Source organism: Vanacampus margaritifer, chromosome 13, assembly GCF_051991255.1.
Source record: "Vanacampus margaritifer isolate UIUO_Vmar chromosome 13, RoL_Vmar_1.0, whole genome shotgun sequence".
Lineage (NCBI taxonomy): Eukaryota > Metazoa > Chordata > Actinopteri > Syngnathiformes > Syngnathidae > Vanacampus > Vanacampus margaritifer.
The window spans coordinates 15,400,725-15,426,232 of record NC_135444.1 but is presented as its reverse complement, the minus strand read 5'-3'; the positions used below and the strand labels follow the sequence as shown (position 1 = coordinate 15,426,232).

The following is a 25,508-nucleotide window of genomic DNA, read 5'->3' as shown; positions in this document are numbered from 1 at the left end:
ACCCACTGCTTTTGCCTGCTACGGCTGAGAGTTGGCTTCCAGATGCAACGCCCACATGTCACTCGTGAATGAAAAATTGCCGTGCAAGTTTATCATGACAGGATGCTCAAAATCAATACAGGACCTATGCTGTAGCTTGAGTGAAGTGGGAAAAAAAGAACAATATATTGTACTGTAATGCCCTCACATGCGGGCAAGGAGAGCCACAGTTATCGATGCACTTCCAGCCGTTTATTGAAGTGGGTAAAAAGTGAAGTATACAAATACAAAACAAAAACATTCATAAGGAGTACTTCACTAACTGCAGCTTCTGATGTCACTCACTAGGCTACGCCCTTTAAAGGCACACACAACACACAAATACTAGAGTGTGTGTGTTAGTTTTTGTTGTTGCATTTTTTGACTTTAATTTCAATATATTTATATGACTACAGTGCAATTTTTCTGTATTAAAAACATGACTTCAAATGTAAACGTATGGCGTTCCACAGGGTTTAATTCTGGGGCCTTTCCTGTTTTCATTGTATCTGCTGTTCCACTGTATTTTTCAATGCTCATGCCATGTTAACAGATGAATATTGATTCCGAATCACTCCAGATGATTCACAGCTGTGTGCTATTATAAAGCGTTTTTGTACAGTATTGGTGGTTACTATAATTGCTCCATGATGGTGTATTAAGAGGTGGATTAAGTCGGGTTAAGCCCCTTCTGAGGGCCCAAGTACCAAATTCACGGCTTGCCACTGTCTTTTTTTTTTTTTAATGAATAAATGATTGACAGCATTTCACAATATGTATCCATTTGGGATTTACGGTGATGTGTTACAAAGTAAACTCTGGCAAACTATTAATTTTTGTTTTTTACAGATCTCCTCCTGTTCCTGGGGGTCAATATACAAGAATGTGTGTGTTTCCCTTTAAGAAGCCCCCACCGCGCGCTCAGCGGAGGGAGGAAGTGCAGGTCTGCAGAACAGCGGCTGAGGAGAGGAGAGGGGGGGAAAAAAAATCCAGCCGATGACGGTTTCAAGTTCCCCCGATAGAAACTGTGCCTGATTTGTGGCCAATGTTGGAGATGTAAAAAAAAAAAAAAAAGTGAGCGAGAAAGAGAGGGAGGAGGGAGCGAGGGAGAAAGGGAGGGGAGGAGGGAGGGAGTGAGGTTGGGGGGAGGAAAACACTGAAGGGGTAGCTATGGAGATGGAGCGTTTTCCTGGCTGCTTTCTTTGACAGGTGTTGAGTGGGGCAAAAGTCTTAAAACAGAATCCAGCATGTACGCCAAAGGTAAAGGAGCCGTGGTCCCTTCCGACAGCCAAGCGCGAGAAAAGTAAGTCCGAGCGTTTGTTTTCTTTGAAATCCCTTCTTTTAGAGACTGCTTTTACCTGCACGCGCCGCCGATGTGAACTTTCTCCAACTAGCTTCCGTCACTGTGGATTGACATTGTTTCCACGCACGCCTTCGAGCGCTTTAAAGGTGCACGCGTTCAACTTTTCACTTTTTCAACGGACTTCCTGCTCGTGTTTTTTTGTGTGGAAAGTTCGCTCGCGGTGCTTGTTGCGAAGTGCTGCTCTCGCCGGAGAATCGAGCCTGGCTTGCGGGGCGCTCACGTGCGGGGCTGCACGGAGGAGTCAAAAGTTTTTGTCCCGGTAAACTTTTCAGTGAGGGGAAGACACAGTTTTGCGGCGGAATGCTGCGTTTTTGCAGACTTAAAGTGCGAACTGAAAAGTGGACCGACCTCGCGGGGTTCTGGTGGTTTATCGTGCGCGGAAATCACGGAGGTGTGCTTTAAAAAGCCACTTGCATCAGTCTCTTGTTCTTTTTAAAGCGTTTTTTTGGCTGGAGACTAGGTAGAAGCTTTGGTTAAATGCACGTGCAGCTCCTTTCGCACCCCTGGGGCATTATTTTTTTTTGCACTAGCAACATTAGGATCAGTGGGGTTCATTCATTTTAAAGCAGGGTGGGAAACATATGGGCCGTGGGCCATCTATGAGCATTTCATCCGGTTGATGCGACCCAGAAGAAAACACTTTTTGTAATACACAAGCTAAGCCTTAAGCCTGGACACAAATGCTTATACAAATTACATTTTCAACATGGCCTATGATCATTTTCAATAACTTCTTCAAAATGTGTGTCAACATATGTGATGGAAAAGGTTGACACGTTGTAATACGTACACCAATAGCATATTTTTGTAACTTAAAAAAATAATAAATATAGCATCAGGTTTGTGCATCATTATTTTATGCTTTAATAAATCTCATGGCTCCTTCTGTTGTATGAGTTGTGGCCACCGGGGGGCAGTATAACATACTGTACATATGTTTATACATGAAGATGGCTTTAACTACTCAGTCAGTTGTGAGTTAGCATTTTTATTTTTTATTTTGAACATGTAAGACATGAAATAAGAAAATAAGCTGGTCGTTTTTGCAGAGGATAAAGAATATATGCCTGTGGGTTTGTCTGTTTACATGTTGTTTCTGCTCCATTTGTGTTTAAAGGGTTGCAGCATCACAATGTTGATGCTAATTTTGTTAGCCTGTTTAAGGTGTTTTGCATTTTGTGTTAGCATTAGGACAACAAGCTCTAGGTAAACAAACCTCTGGGGTTTGCTTACAGTAAATGTACAATGTGTAATTCATTTTTTTTCATGTATGTTCAGTTTTACAGTAAATTACACACAAGTTTGCTCAGCCACATAAGAAAGAATATGGAACTGTGTCATAAACCATTATGTCGGACTCGAATCGCTGAATTTAAATCAGCACATCCCATGTAATTTCGAGTTTGTCAAACTTTTTGTTTCCCCCAACGAGATGTGTGGACCCAAACTTACAATACTTTGTTATGAATGGGCCACATCTGCGTCATGGTTGCTCTCTGAGTGATGATGTCATGCGTGCTTTTCATCAATTTACATAATGGCAACTGCAATTTATTATTCAGATTTTTTTTTTAAACCGGCATACTGATGGTCATCATGTTTACAGGAGCCCTCAGTTTCTGAGTTCTGTCTCTGACTAAACTACAGCAATGCAATAGTAAGATCATAATTACAGTAATTTTTTGTATGAAAAACATTTCTAGGACATAAATATAAAGTCATCCAGTGAAAAACAATTTGTCATTTGAGAATTATCCTTTGGCACTGTGCAAATTAGTTCATTCTGTGCTGTTTATATCCTCGAAATGTCATCATTGCAGTCAATATTTGTTTGTAAAACACTTCTAGACTGTAAATATAAAGCAATAAAAAAAACTTCTGGATGGCCGTAGCTGAGTGGGCCTTCATTTGCTGCGTGGCCCATTCTCCTATTTATTTGCTTTTTTTGGAGAATCTATCCTTCATTTTTCTCTGATTACCTACTCACTATTTTTATGATGAGGCCAAATCCATGTCTAATATAAAGATATAGCTTTGGTGCCATCTCGGGGTCAAGCAACTCTAATAAAGTGAGGGGAGGAACTTCATTTAGCAAGACATAGCCTAGTCTAATAAAAAAAAAGTGCTTTGCCGCCATCTTCTGGCATGGATAAGCAGTTACTAACCTTTTTGAGTGTGCGTCAAATCACTCACAGATTTTTGCTTGGTCCCTAATGATGCACTGAAAATTGTCGCAGCACCCAAAATGAAAGTGTCCTAATATATATACAAACAAGCAAAAAGTGAAAGTTCCAACGCATGCTCCACTAAACTCATGCATTTCCTCATAAGTGTCGTTGCCTTGTCGGGTCTGACATTGCGTCATCTTATACATACCGTAGCTGTGAATTGATGCGTGTGCGCATCCCAGGTGGCCCAAACGAACAGCAGGCATGAGGTGACACTTGAACCCGTGTATGATGCCTTAATATTACCCATGACGTGAGCAGACGCCAAGGCTGCGTTTACACCTGTTTTCCACTTCAGTGCCTCATCCACCTGAAAGCAACAGATTGATTGTAGGCTGATAAAAATAAAATAAAAATAGATAGGCATGCTCTTCTGATCATGAATGATCTTCTGGCATGTCGTGGTGGAATCACTGCCACGTTTGAAACCATCGTGTAGGAGGAGGATTAATAATTCAGCTCGTGAGGAATTTGCGGCAGTTGAGAGGCCGCGACATGAATGTTACTGTAATGGGTAACAAAAGCCGCGGATTTGTCTATAGCGCCTAGCGCGTCGCTTTGCGTTTAGATCAGATCGGTCGCATATGAGAAGCATCATGATGGATGTCATTGGATTGTGTGAGAGCTTGAACGCCAAACATTTATTAATATTATTCAACAGCATTAAAAGCCTGTAAGTGGGCTACACACAAATCACTTTTTTTAATTAGAATTTTATTTATTTTTTATTATATTGTATGTGTTTACATTTAGATAACCGATTAATAGGTCGATTAATATATATATATTTTTTTATAATGAATAAAATAAATAATTTTTTACATCCCGTAACAAAACAGTAAAGATGTGAATTACAGGCAGAGCATTAAACTTTTTTTATTTTTTTATTTTTTTACAATACTTTGTTAGTATTTGTTTAACTTTACAACAGTGAGGAAAAATTGGCAAAAATCCGCATTTTTTTTTTGTTGTTGGGGTGAATGAGTGAATGTCATTATCTCTTTGTCTTGTGTTGTAATGTGTAAAAAAATGGACAAAAATAAATAAATCACTCATTTTTGTTTGTTTTGGGTGGGGTGAATGATTGAACGTTATTATCTATGCCTTTCTTGTGGTGTAATTGTTAATGTGTAAAAAAAAAAAAAAATCTAATAAAAATCTGCCGTAGTACCGCAGCTGACCTGTGAGAGGCAGCACAGTGCCACAGGGCATCAAAGACTGCCGTAAAATTTCAAAGAAGGGAACGTGTGGTAGTAGCAGAAGAAATCAAAGAAACTACCTTGACTGTTAGTGGATCTGGTAACTACATGCAGTTGTGAATTCTTCTCCATGTCATTTTTATTGTGTTGAATGACAACCAGTTGCTCCTCAATTTGTGTTCTGGCAACAGGTAACTTCCTAATTGGCTGTCTTTCATGTCCCAATCACGACCTCCTTTGCTCCGCCCGACTGACCTCACAAATAAGGCAATAGTGAACAAGGTTAACATTTATGATTGACTTTCTCACTTTTATAAAAAAAAAAGTCCAATAAGCGTACTTTGAGTGGCCTGGTGAGTGACGTGGGTGTCAGCGAATGAGTGTGTAGAGTTGGCTTATGTGAGTTCAGGTTAGTGGCTGGCTATTAACTTGCTGACTGTTAGCCAGTCAAGCAGCTCGTGTGTGAAAGTGCTTATTATGTGTTTCGTTTGTTAGTGTGTAATTTGGAGGTCAGTGTGTGTGTGTGTTGTCACGCAAGTCCCAACAGAGGTCTCTTGCACTCTTTTCCCCCTCACCTGTCTTGTCACCCTAACCTGCCCTGCAGGGCCGACACATGTTCCCTTGTAAGCGCGCCTCGGCGCGTCACCGAATTAGCCCGTATTTACATATTCATATGGCGCTTTCCATATTCACATATTGTAAAGGGGGCGCCAGCGGGCGGACAATTGAACAAGACTGATGTCATCTGCTCCACGGATACAAACAAAGGTCCAAGTGGCCAATTCAAATTTAAAACCCGCTGTCAGTATAATTATTCAATAGTTAAAAACAACAATGAAATAAAAAGGAAGCATTTTCGAAAAAAAAAAAAAATGTAACAAACCCGCAATGAAAGTTAATGATAACAAAAAAACAACAAATAACATGACATAACATGAAAATTCCAAAACTATTATAACCCAGATGACACTAAATTGCATGTAAATAAGTACACACGGAAGTAAACAATAATACATACATGACATGTGAATCCAGCCACATACTGCGTCATTTGTTGTTGAGAAACAATGCTGCAACGTGAGTAGCAGTATCGTTAAGAACTGTGAGGCAGACTCGATAACCACTACCCCACCGTGCTGCCTCGCCAGCATTTAATTGAATTAAAGCGAGCGCAAGCCGTTCAGGGGCTTCTGTATTAATATCACCTTATTGTTCAGTCACTGGTAACTCTTTGAAATGCGCGCTGATGAATCTTGGGTCTTAATTAACGTTTCCGCGCTCGCTGATATCCCAGATAGCGATCAAACGTCTTCATTCTGTTTGTTTACAGACATGCTCTCATGTGATTTGGAGATTTGTTTGGCCGAAAAGATCTTCAAGTGTAAAGTTAATCAGTTTGTTTCTTTACATCCCCCGCGCCTCCTCCTCTGGCTCCTCCCACGTATTTACATGCCGCTTAATGGTGGGGGGGATCTTCAGGTTCTCAATGCGCCGTTTTGACTCCGCACAGATGGCGCCGCCATCTGCATTTTAGCCTTTTGAAGACGGCATAAAAAGCTGCGCAGGAACAAGAGAAAACATTGCTGGAGAAGGGGAAAGGAACCCTTGATTTAGCCCCGGCACCCTTTGGCTGACTGCGCCGGCGTCGGGGAGATGACAACAGTCAATTAATGCTGCCGCTCGTCAGCCGCCACCGCTGCAAGTGCGTGCGTGTCAGATTGCATCGCTTGAAGTAAAGCACACCGTGCAAATATTGGATCTGCGGGTCTCAAGTTATGAATCAGTTTGACATCAGTGCACCAAAGGATGCCACGGTCGTTTTTATTAGCGAAATGCAGAGCAAGGGACAAAAGTGTGTTTGGTGGGCCTTATAATCAATTTTGTAGAATTTTGTCCATTGTGTGGAATTGATCGTTGATTAGTTATGCCTTTGAGAAGTTGAGTGCACTTCCTGACTGCAACCAACGGAGGCGCTGACGAGTCACTCAACTTGTTTGCGATCTCAAGAAGAACATGATGTCAGCTATATGGTGGACTGACTCACAATTCGTGGCATTTTTTTTTTTAACAAAACAAAAAAGTTGCACAAATAAATAGGCTGATAAACATTTAATATTTGTTTTCAAAAAGAAAAAAAAAACTGAATGAACTGGTGAAAAAAGAAAGAAAAAAAAGTAAAAAAGAAGCTAGAAATGTTTAGTACAATCTTTAAAAATATTGGAAAAAAATGAATGATATGAATCCACGGGACTGTACATCCACACAGACCTCTGCTTACTTACAAATTTTTCAAGTTACAAGTGTCTTCTTGCATGTTTTTTGGCTTTGATTTGTGAACAAAAATACTGAATAAAAAACAACAGTTGAAGACTTTAAAACTAAACATAAAGGAAAGAGAATTGCATATTTTGTATGTAAAACTGCCACGTGACTTTCCCTTACCCAAGTCCACTAGCTTAGTGCTAACTTACAATGCGAAACACCATAGACATGCTAATCATTAGCATTGATTGTTGCAGTGTTACATAACCCTTATAGCGATGGATATTGGAACACAAACAGGGACAAACATGGACACAGAAAATATCACAATACTCTCAGGCATATGTTCTTTATCCTCTGTGAAATACGACTAATATTACGTCAGCTTACTGAGCAGTTGTGATCGGCATTTCGTTTATATCCGTATTATGCTTAAGTTTGTCCTTATCATATTAGAATGACTGTTTCCCTTTAATATTAAAAGTTTATTATAGTAACTTGACAACCTATTTTGTAATAGTGAGACTTTTGTAGCACAATGACTTTTTCACTCATGTTCCAACTTTATTTTTATAACATAATTTCCTTTCACATCAATGCTTCATTATTGTTGACTTCTTGCAACGTTATGACTTCTTTTCTCATTTCTTATCACATTACAACTTTTTTTTTCATATTAACGTAACTTTTATTTTATTTAATATTCTGGCTCCCCCCCCCCTTCATAATTTTCCAACATTACTCTGGCAACAGTAGAATATGTATTGTAAAATGTCATCATTTTATTCTTTTAACATTTTTATTTTTGCAACATCATTCTTGTCATACTATGACCTTTTAATATCATAAATTCAACATTCCTGAAAATTTGTAGAACTTTTTTCTTGTGCCAATTTTCTCATATTACAACTTTTTTTTTTGTAATATTACAACTTTTTTTTTCTTGTAATATGACTTGATTCCGGCAATTACAACTTTATTCTTGCTATTTCATGACTGTAATCTTTTCCCACAAAATTACGACTTTTTGTCTTGTGATTTTACGACTTAATTCTCGGAGCGTTACGACTTTTCCCCTCATAATATCAGAACTATTTTACGACTTTTTTTCCCCCTTCCGCTCATCATTTTACTAATACTCCTCAGCTCATCAGCTGCTGTGGGAGGTCTTGACTGAAACAGACATTTACGGCAATATAATCTCCCACTAATCATTCTAACTGCTTTGTCTGTCTGGCTGTTGTGTTGATGATAAACAGATGAAGAAAAAAAAATGATGGGGCATTTTTTTTTTGTGCAGGTGTTCTTCCGTCGTGCGACAGAAGCGTGTGTGGCTGCGCGTGTTTGCCGCCTTATTGACACTGATTTGTTTTGACAAAGGGAGTGCCGTAACAAAGCCGAGCAAATATAAACAGCGTGTGCGGTGGGAATAAGCTTTAGCGAGCGCGCTCCGCTGTATCACAGCATCCACGTCGCTCAGCCGCCTTCAAGTGGTACATCCATACTGCTCTTATACCATTGTCATGAATAATGAATATTCCGGAAATAATATTTTGCGATTTTATGTGGCTACACTTGGCGGGTACGGTTTAAATTATGCATGCGACACATCTTTAGTCTTTTTTTTTTTTTCTCTGAAAGATAATACTGTCTGTGAAACAGAGGTGCTTAATCCCTCTCTTTCCCAGCACACCTCAGCTCACCCTGCTCTCGCTGGAACTGCTGAATTATTGAAACAAAGACACGAAAGTTCATTTGCTAACTGTCTGCGCTTTAGCCGCTAAGCATGGCGGAGAAGCTCTTGTCTCTGGAGGCGAGTCGAGGAAAGGAAACGCGGGGTTGGGGCAGCCTGGAGGGGCGAAATGTCAGGTGTGTTTCTAAGGGACCAGGTAGTAGAAGAGAAGACTTCTTGATGTGTGGGCGAGGAACAAAGCGCTTATTTGGCCCCAGGAAAGGAAACCAGGACTTGAGTTAGTGGATGTCGGGTGGATCTTACAAGTGGAGCTCACATAGTGTGGAATGGTCAAACAAAAGGTTGTTCATCTTTGAAAGAAGAGTAAACAAAAAAAGTGTTTTTTAACAATATCAATGTTTTCTCTCCTGAAGAGCCATGCGTTGTTTTTGTGTTTTTATGGTTACAGAGATGCTTTATTTCGTAAGCGCTCTCGCAGGAAAAGATTATTGTGAAAATCAAACCGGATGTTGTTGCGTTAAACACTTCCTGTTTAGAGTCGTGACAGGAAGCTACGCAAGTATGACTGCGGTTCCGTGACCTCCTCCTCAGTCCTGACTGAGCCAAGCACAACCTGGACGCGTGTGTAGTGAAAATGTTCTGTGAGAAATGTAGAGTTATATATTATTATATATAAGTTTGTGTCAAAGAGGCGCTAGAAACATGTTTACTTACAATTAGCGTCGAGCTAACGATTAGCGCATTAGCTCACAAACGTTAGCATACTATCTTAGCTTAGTTTCTTATTTATCTTATAGCACACAAGTTGGGCACAGCATTTTATTTTTTATTTTATTTATTTTACAACAGTATGTAAGGGTTTCTTTTGTTTGTTGTTATAGTTTTACACTTTGCAAAGTGCAAGAATCATTAATATTCAGTGTCTAATATTAGTATAGATATTGTATATCTAGTATTTTAGTGAATGTATTGTTGTTCTTCTTATGCAATGTATTCTTACTTTATGAGGGTGACATTTACGATCTGTCTTGGGACTGCAGATGAAAAATAGCCTTTTGGTTAATTCTGGCATATTTACTGAAATGTTTATTAATATGTACTGTCCCTGATGCGAGTAAATAGAGAGAATACCAACAGGTGTTATCATTAAAGAATCTCAGTCTAGCTATAGCAGGGACATAGCAAGGGTAGAATACCACCGCATGCTCATTGAGCTTTCATCCTTTCCACATTTAAATACAGTTCTGTACATATTTCTTGTAAATAGCAACGACAACTCGGTCTTAAATGCTCCGTCACCGCTGTTTATTTGTAAGAATGTTAAAGAAGGCAAGAACATACGATCAACATGTCCTACATGTGCTTTCCCGTCTCGTCTTCTTGAGTTGAGTGACGTGCGTTATTAGCGCCGGGGAGTTCACCGGGAAGTCATTCCAGTGTTCTTTATCCGCATAGGAAGGAGGAGGCTGCGACCTTGAGATTCCCTCTGACACCGTCTCCCGTACCACCTCCTCACGTCTCCTTCATCTGCTCAGCCTTCATCAGTCAGCCTGACAAAATGTCCTCACCTCTGTCCGCTTACACTTACCGCATCTGACGGAGTAACAAAAAGGCGCGCCCCCGCCCCAAAGTCGGGGCTCTGAATAATGTATCGCAGCCGGGGCGGGTGCCCATCGCCGGGGCACCGAAACCCTCAGATCACGCCGGGCCCTGCCATGAAACTTTTATTTGCTCTTGCGGTGACGGTTGGAGCCCACAGACTGCCAAATGCTGCATAGGAAGCAAATCACCCCTTTTTTAGATACGGCGAAACCTTGTGCATGGAAGGGGATCTGTTCTTGGCCCACTGCCATTTATACAATATTGAGACAATATTAAAACATTTTATAGCATTATGTTGTTTTCATGTCAGGAGGAAGACCGTGATCTATGATCAAATGTTTAAAAAAATAATAATTTCATGGGGCTGGAAAAGGCACCAATCGTCAAGAGTGATTCATGTAGCGATACAAACAATTAAGAAGTCATTATATGTTCCCTTTAAGGGGAGCTTTATTGACAAACTGGGCCTCAAGATATAATATAGCTTGCTATAAACAAGATAATCTTATGAGGACTTCCTCACCACCAAGACTTTCTCTTTTAAACCATGTTGCAAAAACAGAATTAGAACTGTCAAAATTAATCGATTATCAAATGAATCAACAACTATTCTAATAATCGGGTATAAACAATAATCAGGAAAGTAAAATAAAAATGTATTCAATTAGTCTATTAACTCATTTGCTCCCCAAAACACATAAAAACTAATAATTAAATATTACCATGCTCCTAAAAAAAGTCTCTTTTCCACCATTTTAAACAGATTTGTGAATAATGATGAAACTTGGCTTTATTCTAATGCTAATTGCTGCAAAACAGAAACAGATAGAAATATACTTTTTTTCCCCGATGAAAGAAGAGACTCTCATCTTTCTTTTGGTAGGTTCCATGTTTTTATAGCATTAGAACACAATATTCTGTGGGCCTTGCAATATCAGTCAAAATCCAGTAAAACAGCCCGGAGCGAAGGGGGTTGCTTCATTGAATATGGCTGGGAGAGAATGAGTTAATCGATAATCAATAATAATAATAATAATAATCAATAAAATCATCAATTCTAAAATATTTTATATTAGGGCTGTCACTATCGATTATTTTCAGAATCGGTTATTCTATCGATTATTCCATTGATTAATCAAATAAAGGTTACTTACAATTACTGTTTATTAACCAATTATTGTTGTCCCTTTAGTATTTTTTAGTGATAAAACATCAATCAAGCAATATTATTGAGAGGAATTGATGTTGTACTCACCGACCTTTTTGAAACTAATTCAGTCACGGGTTCAGTCCTTGTTTTCCAAAGTGAAAGTAAATGTTTGCAAATGTCTTATTTTAATTCAATTCAAAAGATAATCAGTGTACTCTGATGGACTACAAAAGTCAGAGAATAATTATTGTTGAGAGACTGAAATTGGAGGATTTGGACAATTTTATTTAAACAATTACTCGATTATTAAAAGACTTGTTAATTAATTTGTTAATCGATTACATGACGATTAATCGATTCATTTTGACAGCTCAATTTGATAGTAACTTATTTTGTTTTTTGTGAAACCAATTTTATTAGTCCAACTTTTGACTCCGTCGGCCCCGCAATACGGTCCGGCCTCGTTTGCGCTCCTTCTTCCGTAACCAATGTGCCCACCAAGTACTCCGGCATCCTTCTCCGAACGCGCCGTGCCAACGTGTGCCTTCACACCTCTCAGTCACGGAAGTTTCATCTTTTAGAAACCAGTCACGTCGCTCGGATGCAGCAGGAATCCTTTTTTTTTTTTTTCTCCACCAACCCGGTGTTGATATCTGGTACTTGACTGCGCTCTTCAAGCCGCTCCACATTGTTGTGCTCGCGGCCTCGGCAGCGGCGTTCCGCGCACCGCAGGGACGTGGCCGAGTGCCACGGAGGCTCTTTGGCTCCGAGCTGGAGAGCTTTACGGCGCGTATTTACAACCCGTCCGTTGTGTATGCGATCTTCATACTGTAAAATATTGTTTATCCCGGCGCCCTCTCCTTGATTCTCCACCAGTTGTGTGCGTTTTGTTGGGCTCATTTGAATGCATCATAGAGAAATAATATTGTCACATTAATACAAATAGACTGACACTTTTTTTTCTCTTCTGTTTTGCAGGTTAGCTTTATACGTTTACGAGTATTTGCTGCATGTCGGCGCACAGAAATCAGCACAGACCTTCCTGTCAGAGGTAAGAGTTCACTCTCACGTCATGCATCATGAAAACAGATCGTCCATCTAGAGCTGGCAAAATTAATCGAGTAATCGATTATCAAATTAATCGGCAACTATTTTAATAATCGAGTAATTGTTATGAATTGAAAATTGTCAAAAGTCCTCTGATTTCAGCATATCAACAGTAATTGTTTACTGATTTCTGTAGTCTTTCATAAAAGAAGATTGATTATCTTCTGTGACATTTGCAAACATCTGTTTTTACTTTGGAAAACAATGACCAAACTGGTAACATAGTACATGACCCCCCCCCCCCCCCTTTTTTTTTTTTAATATGAATTACGAAATAACCACCAATCGCTGGTTAATAAACAGTAATCAGGGGGAAAAAATGCTTTTGTAATACACTTTAATGCAAAATTAAAATGAATCAGATTGGTTGAATAATCGATAGATTAATCGATTCTAAAAATATTCAATAGTGACAGCACTAATTGGCTTGTCGATTCTCATTGGCTGAGGGTGTTTGTTTGTTTTAACGCTTTAATATCTTCAACGTTCGACAGTTGATTCTAACTAGAGATGTCAAAAATAATTAATTATTATAATCGATGATCAAACTCGGTTAAGTCGACCACAAAAATTGGGCGGGACGAGAAAAAAAAAAGACCAAATATTCGATGGAATAATTGAACAGAAATCCATTCGAAAAATACTCGATAGTGACAGCCCTAATGCTAATTCTAGAAAAAAAAGTTTGCTAACTATTAAGTCGACTACAAAAATGGGTCAACACAAAAAAATATTTTATTTTAAAAATATTGTTTTGTGTTTTGCTCAGCCATAGATGATCCAGTTTATCCAGAATACACTCATAATCTGTAATGTATCCTTAGAAACCGACCCAAAACAAAGTATGTCAAAAGTCCAAAACCTTTCATGTCGTTTTGGCGCACCTTACAGTGCGATTATAAAAAAAACACTTTTTTAGAAAGTACAACCTCCAAAGCTTCAGTGATGGCCAGTTTTCAGCAATTCGAATTTTGTTCTCCTCGCTCGTTAATGTTGCCTTCACGTAATCGGATAAAGGAATCGTGAGGCAAGCAAACAAACGATTCCTAGGGATTTCATTATTATTAAAGAACTCGTTTTTGAGTTTTGTAATGCTCAAATACACCATTTAAAGGTCTGAAAAAATGGCAGCGTAAGATGGCCGCCGACACTTGTGGTAGCCTTAAAACAAATTGTACATTTGACTTCCTTAAAGCTGCAGACATCGTCAATAAAGCATCCTAAGTGAAGAATAACGTCAGCAAGCAAAAAGTCATCCAAAGAAAATGCTAAAAATGTTTGGCATGCAAACGAGCCCAGCTTTGTTTTCGTTCACAATGCTCCCTTGACTCCTTGTTAATTTCAGACAATGTAAACATGGCATCGGTTCAGCTCTCTGATATGATTACCCGCCCTTCATTATTAGGCCTAATTTGTAATAAACGCTGTATAATTAGATCACTTTGACGCGTTGTAAGCATGTGTCGTTGCTCGCTTTGTGCTACGACATTGGAGAAGCTCAGCCGGCCTCCTCCCGCTGTCAAGGTAAAAGCGGCGGAAAGCAAAGTTGCCACTCGTCTGCTGGACTTCTATTTCGGTCCTTGAAATGTCCGAGATATAAAAACCTAATGTGTTGCATCATCCTCCTTAGCGGAAATTCTGGCTCCGAGTTCTTGCTAATGATTCCACATGGAGAGTCTCTGTCATACAGAAAAGCTTTTTTTTTTTGGAGTGTCTTAAAGTGCTAATCAAATCAACTTTCACTTATTGGTCGACAACTAATCGATTATCAAATTGATTGATAATCGAAGAATTGTTCATATATTTTGGAGTCCAAATGCTCAGAATTTCAGCTCCTCCATTTAGAGCTGACTTTACAAAATTGTCAATATGTATATTTTCCTCACGTTACCGACCAAACCATCATAATTAATTCATGTTTGTGCACTGTCAATTTTAAATAATGTCATGTTTTTGAAAAAAAAAGAAGGAAATGTTAACGGTTAAAAAAAAAATCAGATTCATCGATAAAAAAAAAAAAAAAAATCAAATTCATCGATTAAACAAAAAAAAAAAAATCGGATTCATCGATTAAAAAAAAAAAATAATCGGATTAATCAATTAAACTAAAAAAAATAAATAAATCGGATCCATCGATAAAAAAAAAAAACGGATTCATCGATTAAACTAAAAAAAAAAATCGGATTCATCGATTAAACTAAAAAAAAGGCAAATGAATCGATAACTGAAATAATCATTAGTTCCTTATTTCAGCTCTGTTTTATTCCCTCCCAAACACCTCGCCAAGAAAAAGTACTCTAGTATAAATGTATAAAATGGTCAAAATCATAACATGGATTCGGCAGGCATCTCAAAACAAATCGTTTTGAGATGCTTGCCAAAACGAAGGACACAGACGGGTAACAGCTGGGCCAATGGGAATTGTTCTGACCTTCAGTGGTGACTTACCTTGCAAATATAGAAACTGTCAATACTATATCAAATCCATTTCTCAGGTCTGAGACCAAATCCATTTCTCCTTCATTGTATTGTGTCAATTTTATGTTTGCGTTTTGCTCGTCAAACTTGACTGAAACAGTTTTCCTGTGACCAACCAAACAGAGGACGCAAACATGTTGGCATTATGGGCCAGCTCGAGGCAAATTTGAAATCTGACTGAAAATTCTAGGGGTGGGAATCTTTGAATGTCTCACGATTCGATTCCGATTTTTGGGCCTGCGATTCGATTCAGAATCGATTTTCGATTGAGAACGATTTTTGTTTCAAAATGATTTGATTGACAATGATTTTTTTGCTTCAATCTATAGATGTGCAAGGAATTGTAATGATCTACTCCAGTCTGACTCGCTAATGCTAATTAGCGCCCTACTCGTGACACTTTTATCACTCAAAAGAACGGCTCCACGCTGGAAAAAAACAACAACTTTTATTGGAATAACTTGATCGTGACTTTTTCCTTCTACTCTCTAATGTGGCTACAACTTAACAGTGTATTAGAAACCACACTGCCCCTAAGTGGCCAAACTGGGTACAACATGAACAGCGCTCCAAATAAAGGCACACACAGACAAAGGCAAGACAGTATAAAATAATTGAAATAAAATCGATTTTTGGGACATTTAAAATCGATTCTGAATCGTACTAAATGAGAATCGATTTTTTTTTTGGGCACACCCCTAAAAAACTCCCATTGCTAAAATTGTTCAAATTGCCAAATTGCATCGGCCAGCACTACTGATTCTGATACATGCATTCTTACACCCTCTAACAAAAAAGACAAGCTAGCGAACGAATCCCCCCGAAATGGAGAGTCCTCATTGACTTCTACGTCCTACACAACAACCTCATCCGTCCGTTTTTATTCCACTTACGCCATCCGCCGCGCCGCTTTGATGTCGACATCTCAAACGGTCGGCGCATTTGGATTACGCCGACAGTCGAGTGGACGCGTGAGCAAAAGCAGCAGCTTGACCTTTCAACTCCCCCCTCCCTCCCTTCACGCAGTTGTAGCAGGAGCACATAAAGTGAGTGGAGTATTAGACAAATGGTCGCGAAAAGATACACTCTGTCAGCCATCTGTATTCATCAGTGTTCACTTACCAGGTTTACACTCCAGCTCTTCATGAATCACCAGAGAGCTGCCTTTTTTTTATTCCCCGTTTACTTTTCACTTGGGGATTCATTACCGAAGCGGAAGTAGCTCAACCCCAAAACAAAACACTACACGTCCATTTACCGAGCGTTTGACCCGATGACAGTGTTTACGGCTTGCGGGGGCGTCCATAGAAATCACATGGCTAAAAAAGGGCATCGTTCTCTGGCATGAAGTTAAGTTGTTAAGAAGGGAGGAGAAAGTTAATGACGGTGAATGAGAGTGTCGGTCAGCATTGCTCTACCACCTTTTAGATGTTTGCTCGACTTGGGTCCGAATTGACTTAGGGCTGATTGGTTGGAAAATTCAGTCATGATGTTCGATATGCTTACACATGTTAAAGGAATACTGCCAAAAACTAGTAAGATTAAAAGCGAGTACGTTCAATAAAGGGCCTTGAGATGGCTCCCATTTTGCTTTCTTCTTAACTCATTCACTGCCATTGACGGCTATAGACGTCAAAAATTCATTTGAACTATTTCTATTAATTTTTTTTTCCACTTTTGCTAACAAAAGTATGAAAACCTAGATTTTTTTTAATTGTACATTCAGAACAGATATAACATTTGTGATTAATCGTTAGTTAACTAGTGAAGTCATGTGATTAATTACAATAAAAAATCGCCTGACGCTCCTAATTAAAAAAAAAATGAGGGGCGTCAGACGATTCAAATTTGTAATCGTAATTAATCGCATGACTTCAAAAGTTGACTCACGATTAATCACAAATTTTATATCTGTTATAAATGTACAATCCATTTTTTTCCTAGATTTTCATAAGAAATGAAATGAATTTTTTTTTTTTTTTTATTAAGAAATAGTCCACATGAATCGTTGACGTCTATAGTCGTCAATGGCAGTGAATGAGTTAAGAAGAACTTTATCAATGGCTAGTCCACCATTTAACTTTTCTAATATAATAATATAATAATGTCCAGAAACAAACAATAAACCTAACAACAGGACAAAAACCCGACAAAAACGACAATGGTTCGACACAGACAAAGGGGAGACAAGAGACTAAATACACACACACACACACTAATTGACACAACGAGACACACCTGGGCAGGACACAAGTGGCAGAGGGTGCTAATTGGTTGACACACGAGGAAGGACAGGCAAACACAGGTGGACATGACAATGCTTGAGAAGCACACAAGAACAATAGGACAAAAACACAAATCGAATAAACTCAAACAAAACCCAAAACATGACAGAAGGAAATGAAACTAAACCAGACCCAACCAAAACCATGACAGGTACTGATTCATTAAATAAAACCCCACCCAAAAATGAGACAATTCCTTTTTTTCCTCCTGTGGTTGGCTTGGGTGCAAACTAGTTCAGTCCACATCATTCATAAACCAGAGGTGGCAACTCCGTCGGAATTGACGGACTGTCTGTTAGTCCGTCACTGACTGACACCCGTTTTCTGAATCACGAGAAGCTTTAAAAAAAAAAAAAGACGGACAAAGCACTGACCGAAGTGGGTCAGTCCGTCACTGACCGACGCCCACATTTGTCTGTCGGCCCTAAAATAAACGCTAAACGGACTGCTTTCTGCATAGCGCTTTATCGACACCATATGGTTACCCATAGCCAGCAAATCGCCGTTTAGCGTCTTGCTCAAGGACACTTCGACACGGTCACCAGGCACGAGGATTCGAACCCAAACCACTCTATCACTCAGCCAATGCCGCCCATGGCTGGAAATTTCTTCCGTCAATGTTTTAAAAGTTACCGTCAATCTTCAGACAGCCACCGGAAATTGGGTGTCTCTGAGACACGTAGATCGTCCTTCTGTCCTGACGTAGTGCTGACAACACGGTGTAAATGCCCACCTCTGGTCAAGACCACCGTAAAGCGAAGACCCTCCGTAATAGGGCAGTGCCATTGACACTGTTAACAATGACTAACAGATGACGAGGTCTTCAACATCCGCGCAAACAAAGGCATCAAAACTCCTAACAATATTTTTTGCTTTTGAACTTTTTATTTTATGGAGAAAACAATCACACTCGGAAAGAACACAATGTAAATGTGTAATAATGACACCAGACCGCCATGACACTTTTAATCTCACCCTCACCCCCCCTCATCACAGTTTGTGAATCCCTGCCGCATGCAGCACAATGAAACTGCTGCTGAATGAATCGACGCCTATAAATACAACCGGTCAAAACAAGGAGCTAAAAATCTTTCACCTGCCGTTGGACACGGCCTAGTGCAAATAATTGTAAAAGTAAAAAGTTCAAAAATATTTCTTTTGGGTGTGTGTGTTTAGGCAAACGACACCTTTGAGGATATTCTATTATTCCCTTTCTCCCACACGAACAGAAATGTTTAAAACGATTAGGGACCGTTTGCCGTCGCAGGAAGACTGAAGGTATGCTCAGTCGCTAGCTTCTGTCTAATGAGAGCACCATCGCCCAGACTCTCAATTAACCTTTTGTTCTCCCACGGAGATGCGCTCAGTTTTATAGTACCTGTATGTGTCTACTTGCCGGGACTAGAATAACTATGGTTGTGTGCGATGACGTTTTTAAGTAGGCTTCGTGGTCTACAGCAGTGGTCCTCAACCCTGATCCTCAGGTTTTCCATGTCTCCCACAGCCAACACAGGTGGAGAATCGTTATCAGCCTTCTCCGTAGATTGCTGATTAGCTGATGATATGAATCACCTGTGTTGGCTGTGGGAGGCATGGAAAACAGGTCCTCGAGGACCAGGGTTGAGGACCACTGGTCTACAGGATTCTTGATTTTCTTCTTCTATCACTGGTTTCAATTATGAGCCGAGACGGTGTCAAGCCTTTACGTCAAAGGAAAGACGTCGATGTGTTGAATGAAATTGGACACAAAATGATTCACTTAAGTGAGCAACAGTCGAATCAGAACGTGCTCTTTTCCATCAGCCGCACTTCATTCAGAGATTATTGTTTAAAAAGCGACGCAAGAACCTCATTGATTTCTTGGGTCAAATGTCAGATGCTCCTCAGAACTCTGCTTGGCATTGTTCGCAAATCATCTTAAAACTTTGTCGAAGCCAAAAGCGTCTTGATCCACTCCCGAGATGTTTGAGAAAGCTGGGTCAAAGTTTAGGCTGCCAAATTTCCACCAATTTTCCTGCTAATCATTTTTGACACTGCAGGGACGATGAATTCTCTGGATTCCCGTGTAGGATGATAAAGAAATGTGAATTGGGCCGGTCGGTTTTCTGCTTCAAATTAGTAGTCAGAGGAAACCACGAAAACCGGCCCAAAAAGGGGAGGTTAGTTAGAATCAGACAGAATAAGACTGCAACAACGGAGGCGAATGAGAGCTCAATGTTTGGCTAATCGGGATGTGACTGTTGCCAACAGTGCAGAGGGAGACTGAGGGCGGACAGAGAAGTGACTGCTCCGGCCAAAGTGGAGACTGTGGAGTATAAGGCTGTCACATCCATAGCTAAGGGTGTTATTCAAGAGGAGACTACGGACAGAAAACTGATCGCTTCGGCAAAGCAGAGACTGTGGTCTAAATCTGCAGTGCCCCGAGCTAAGTGTGTTATTCAAGAAGAGACTGTGGGCTACAGTTACGTGGATACTCTGGACAATGCAGTGTTGTACTCTGAGTCTGGCATTTCAAAAGGACTGAGGGCAAAACACTTGATTGATTTGGCAAAATGGAGACTGTAGAGCATAGGAGGCAAATCCAGGCCCAGAAAGTAAAAACCCTGGCTTTATCCGCAGGTGCTTCTACTCAACCGGCACATAAACAAGCTCCCGGAGCCCGTTTACCTACCGGTTGAGTACCGAGCTCCTAGAGCTCGTTTACCTACCGACCTTCTGGACCTGGATTCGCCACCTCTGCTGTAAAGTGTAACAATACAATGTTCTGAACTAAGTGTGTTATTCAAGACGAGATTGAGGGTATAATAGGCACAGCTGCAACAAAGTGGAAACCGGGGCGTACAATACTGTAGCATCTAGAGCTAAGTGTGTTATCTAAGAGAGAGTGGGGGCAAAAAACTGTGACTGTGACTGTGACTGAGACCCTCAGTCTCCTATTGAATGCAATATCCATTGCTGGGCATTGCATTCAATAGGAGACTGAGGTATGAAAATTGACCACTGCAGCTAACTGGAGACTACGGAGTGACCCGATGAGCGACCAGTTGTGGATTATGCCACCTGGTACCTCATAGTTTGTGGTTTTGCCATTAGCTTAGCCACCTTGCAGTGTGGGAAAAGGCACGTCGTTTTCCTCGGCGTGTGCTGTCTGTCGCAGTGCGTGTAGCAGGTAGCCGCTCCTCTATCTCACTCTGGATCTTATCTGGACGTCCAGATAGCGGTTGGAGTTCTTGCTGCCGTGTGAGTGCAGCGGAGAGCGACAGCCTCTCGGGGGGGGGGAGAAGCCAAGATTTTTCTGTCCGACCAAATAAAGTTTGACGGACGTTCAAGCAAACTAAACTAACACGCTTATTTCTTGTCTCCCTCTCAGATCCGATGGGAGAAGAACATCACACTCGGGGAACCTCCGGGATTTTTACACTCGTGGTGGTGGTATGTATATATGGCCATCTTATCAAACTATGTCAACACACAATCCCGCACACACATGGCTCATGTTACTTCTTTAAGAGTGCTCATCGTGATGAACCAGAGGAATGCGTAGAAGGGGGGGGGGGGCAGTAATTGCAGGGAATGCTAAGTGCATCATCTCACATATGTTGAAGTGCTCCTTGCATTGCTGCCACTCACCAGCGAGCTCACTTCTATTCTTCCGCTATTTGGTAAACGTTTTTCTTTACAGTCAACACAATAAGTTAACATGTTTGAATTCTCGTGGGTTTGTTTCTTCCATTCCGCCTCTTTTAAACAAACGCCCCAGGTTCGCTAATGCTTCATAAGCAGCGGACAGTGTGTTCTGTTCTGTCTGTCTGGATCGGGTCAGTGCGCTTGCAGGCTGACACTGTGCAGAAACAAGCGGCGTTTCCAGCCGAGTGGTGTGCAGTTTGCCACAGCGCGGTGCAGTGTGTAGGCGATAAGCCGCTAGTTATGTAATTATCATGGCAAGGCCATACAGCGTGGTCTTCCAATAAATTCAACAAAGAAGAAAATTGTTGTCCTTCCTGTTCAATTCCTCTTCCACTCCATCACCCAATCAACAGATTGCAATGTGTCTAGCTTTAGGTATAATACCTCTGCAGTTAGGATCCGAAGAAATGGACCCAAAAAGCGAACTGCTTTTTCCATAGTCCCTACAAGGTTATCATAGTGAATCGGTAGAGATGTCTGAAAATGTCTGGTGTACTGCACTGCTAGGTTTGGCTTTAAAGGCAATAAAACCCAACAAGCGCACATTCCTTGCTTGACAAATCCAACTTTGCGCTAAAGTGCAAATGTGACGAGCTGCGAGGAGGAAGTGGCCGGGGAAGGTTGCTCGCAAAGAGACAGAGAAGCCTGGGAAGGTGGAGGATACCGAATCCTCAGCATTAGCGGCACGGGGGCAGCGAGAGGCAGAATAAGAGGTTTGACAGGAGGTCCGCTTTGTTCATGATTCACGCTCTTCCCCAAAGGCCCCCCGGCCCGGCTACGTATAGTAAACGTGCCGCTTCATTCATTCATCCTGTTTGGGCCTCAGTGTGTGTTGTCATTGTAGAGCGTGTTGACACGGCTCATAATGGTCTTTAAAGAGCTCGGCTTCACTCAAATATACAGTGTGGGGTGTGGGAGATGACCTAGAGGCTGCTGGGATTGCTACCGGATTGTGGGACGTTTGGTACCAGGTTCCACAGAGAGACTGAACCCAAAAAACTATATTGATCATCAATCTAAAACAAGTTTTGGTATCAATCTTTGAAGACTATCGGATTGGAATAGCAGAAGCAAGCAAGGCTAACTACAATGCTTAGCCACAATTTGGACCCGCACAGTCATATGAAGAATGTGTCTTACCTTGTTGTCTGGACATTTCATGGTTCCACAGAGACTTAAAGTTTGGCAACAGCAGCAGATGGACGGGTTGAAAGTCCTCTGTAGATTGGCCCAAATCACGTGATTAGCATAGCATTAATACGATTTCAAACGTTCAATGTCAATTGGTTGTAGTAAGGTCAAATAGTCGACTACTTGACTAATCAGTTCAAACCCGAGTAACGTGATGGATCACAAATGAGGCAATGAAGCCGACAAAATTGCTTTGACCTACAGTAGCTTGCTTCCATTTCCAACATCCTATCAATGGGAATCTGGATTTTCTGCAATGACTGTGACCAAAACCAAATTTGGGAGTAAACATTACACCTTGGGTATTGTTGTCTCTCCTTACCCCAAGATGAGCCCAGCTTGTTCAAGAGAAATACAAATACATTCAGCATAGCGGTGTGTTGTACTTTGAATCTTTTGTTTTTGTTTGTATGAGGGTCCGTCAAAAATATGTCTTCAGTGGAGACCGGTTGGGACCATTGACCTCGAGTGTGTGTTTGAGTGTGTGAGTAGAGAGGGGGCTGATGATTAGCCGGGCAGGTCTGCGGAGTATACGACATAGCTCGGGGCGTTTGTCTGGGCTGCGCAGCACGTGGACACTAGGACGCACGAGGGGAGGGGGAGGGGCGTTTGGGATCCCGCGGGTTGTCGCCGGGGTCCACCCATTGGACACCAACCCCCCGAACTCCTCTTTCTCGCAAACCTCCCCCAAAACAAAAGCTCCAGATGGTAGGAAAGCCACCAACCTTCCACATTGCCCGCCCCACACCCCTGCCCCCTCGCAACCTTTGTCTGGAGGTCTGTCCTTTGTTTGCGGAAGAGAGACCCCCGAATGGATTAACTCTTTGCATTTCAGGCTCTTTTGTGTTAAACAGCCAAATCTAAGACCCCGACCTCGCTGTCACCCTGGCCCCACCCCCCCAGCCGTCGCCTCCTCAGTACCTCACTAGGCTGTTCTTCACCGCCTCTATGGATGCTTCCTGTACGATGGCGTGGGGGGTGCTTTAGAATACGACTGAGGAAGGAGTGGGGAGGTGTTGTGGGACTGAAGCTTTTTAGTGGGGGGTCACTCATCCACATCTGTTGTTATGGGTGGAGGGATAAAGAAAAGCCTCAGTGAGGGCTGCAGGTGTTGATTGTGTCATTAGCTCCTTCTCTATTGGCCACTGCTAGTTGTCTCCTCTTTATCCCCAAATCGATTGCTTTAACCAGTTTTCACTGGATGGCCACTGAATTCTAAACCCTCCTGAACACACACACACACACACACACACACACACACACACACACACACACACACACACACACACACACACACACACACACACACACACACACACACACACACACACGCAGTAATCCCATCACAACAACAATATGGCATGGCAATCTCTAGGTGCCATCACTTTGTTGCCGTTTTTATGTTGAAACACTGTAAAAGTCTAAAGATATCTACTCATTTCCTTCTTTAAACAAAATAAAAAAATATACATTTTTACATTACATTACAAACCTAGTAAAAGTGTATTTTCTTAGAAATTTAGTAGTTCTTCTCTGCTTTGTGAAATAGTCAAGTGGAAATGAGCTGATGTTAGCCATGCTAGTTAGCCATGCTATCTGCCTCAATATCACCACTTGTAGATATGCTAACTCTCTTAGCTATGTTTATTCATAGACAGCTTTAACATTACCTTGAATTTGTCAAAAAGTGATGCGTGGCGCTTTTGTAGATGTGATAATGTATTGGACGGTTTGTCTCTTCTGGCAGCCACTCTTCGTAAGCACATTTTGCATATCCTTCCTGGACCAAGCCGCGATACCCGAAAAAACACTCTACCTTTTGATCACAAGGGACACGCATTTTTTCCCCATTTCTTCCGAGACTGAGTCGCCATTACTCCTCCCCCCTCCCCATATACCCATATTAACTACAGATGTGAAGGATTAGTAGAATGTTGCATCGCTAAGCTAGCAAGGTTGTGACATCTGTCGCATAGGAACGTCAAGACACGTATGGAACTCTTGCGTTGCGCATCACTGTGTTCATCTGTCAACAGAGAAATGAGAGCTTTTTGTCTACTTTAAAGCTGCTTTAAGGGAAAGCAGCTTTAATTGCTAATTAAAAATGAGTCCTGAATGCCACCACAATGAAAGAAAAGTGGGCAAGAGATGAGCATACCTGTGTAACTTAAATATTTACAAACCTAATGAATTTCTACGTCTGTTTCTGTCTGATATTGCTAGCTGTCTGCTAGCTATCCGCTAGCCAAAGCGCAGACAGGATTACGGTGCAGACCTGCCAAGCTGTGTGTGTCTGGCTTTGTTTACGTGCCTTATTATAGTGCAAAAGCCCCATTGTAACCACTGGCTTTGTCAGACCACAGTTAATTGCAAATAATTATCGTAATGGCATTTAATTTCAGTAATTGTCTTCTTCTGGACGTTTGGATGCTAATCCCTTTTCCTGTTCTTTTGCTGATGTGTTGGTGTTACGTCGTCGTTTTTTTTTCCAGCTTTGTTGCTTCTTTGAATGAAATAATGAAAGACTATCTGTACATGTTTGCATCACCTCGAAAAGAGAGCGGAAATGGCCCCCCCGTGTAGCTCAAATAACAAGCCTTAGTACTGAAATAAACTGGCAAAGATTGGATCATGAGATTGGAATGATTGGATAATTGGATATAACTTGTACAAGGGTACGCTATTTGTTATCAAATAGCTGATGGTAATTAACTACAAATGTTGATGTAACAGATAATCTTGATCTGCGTGAAGGAAGTAAAATACGCCTCACACGTGCGGAGTGTATCGCGTGAGACCGCAAGGCCTGCCCGCACACGGAGCGATGCGGCGGAGTTTGACAGAACAGGAGCATTACGGAAAATATATAGTAGGCGACTCACAGCCACACACGCCAGGCGATTGACCACTTTGTGCATTTAAGTGACTTCACGCTTTTCTTTTTCAGCTACAAGTCCACGTGAATAGTTTAGCTACAAATATTATTGTAAAATGACTAGAAGTCACTTCTAAAAAGCAAATTTTTGTAGTGAATGCTCTTGATATTTCGGTGACACAGACTCTCTACGCTTCACTTTTTAACCAAAGTACATTTAAAATCATATTAGTTAAGTATTATTGTAAGTATATGCTGTATATATTGGTTTGGTGGCGGCCAACCTTGCTTGCTTAATACCTAGAAATGTTTGTTTTTGTCATGTTAACCTGTCAAATTCTGAATCGCATAAATACTAGCTCAACCACTC

At 40.9% G+C, this 25,508-nt stretch overlaps 1 protein-coding gene across 4 annotated transcripts in view; it reads left to right on the top strand.

The window, feature by feature from the left end:
• The first annotated feature begins 1,131 nt into the window (after positions 1-1,131).
• ssbp4 (single stranded DNA binding protein 4) overlaps positions 1,132-25,508 on the top strand; it is a 100,609-nt gene continuing 76,232 nt past the window's right edge. The window contains exons 1-3 of one of the 4 annotated variants that reach the window (XM_077583239.1): positions 1,132-1,321; positions 12,494-12,566; positions 20,756-20,817. In XM_077583239.1, the coding sequence (XP_077439365.1) occupies positions 1,266-1,321; positions 12,494-12,566; positions 20,756-20,817 (191 nt within the window). In that variant the 5' untranslated portion in view covers positions 1,132-1,265. Of the gene's footprint in view, positions 1,322-9,318; positions 9,405-12,493; positions 12,567-20,755; positions 20,818-25,508 lie in introns of those variants that run through there. The other 3 variants (XM_077583235.1, XM_077583236.1, XM_077583237.1) reach the window with 3 other exon arrangements.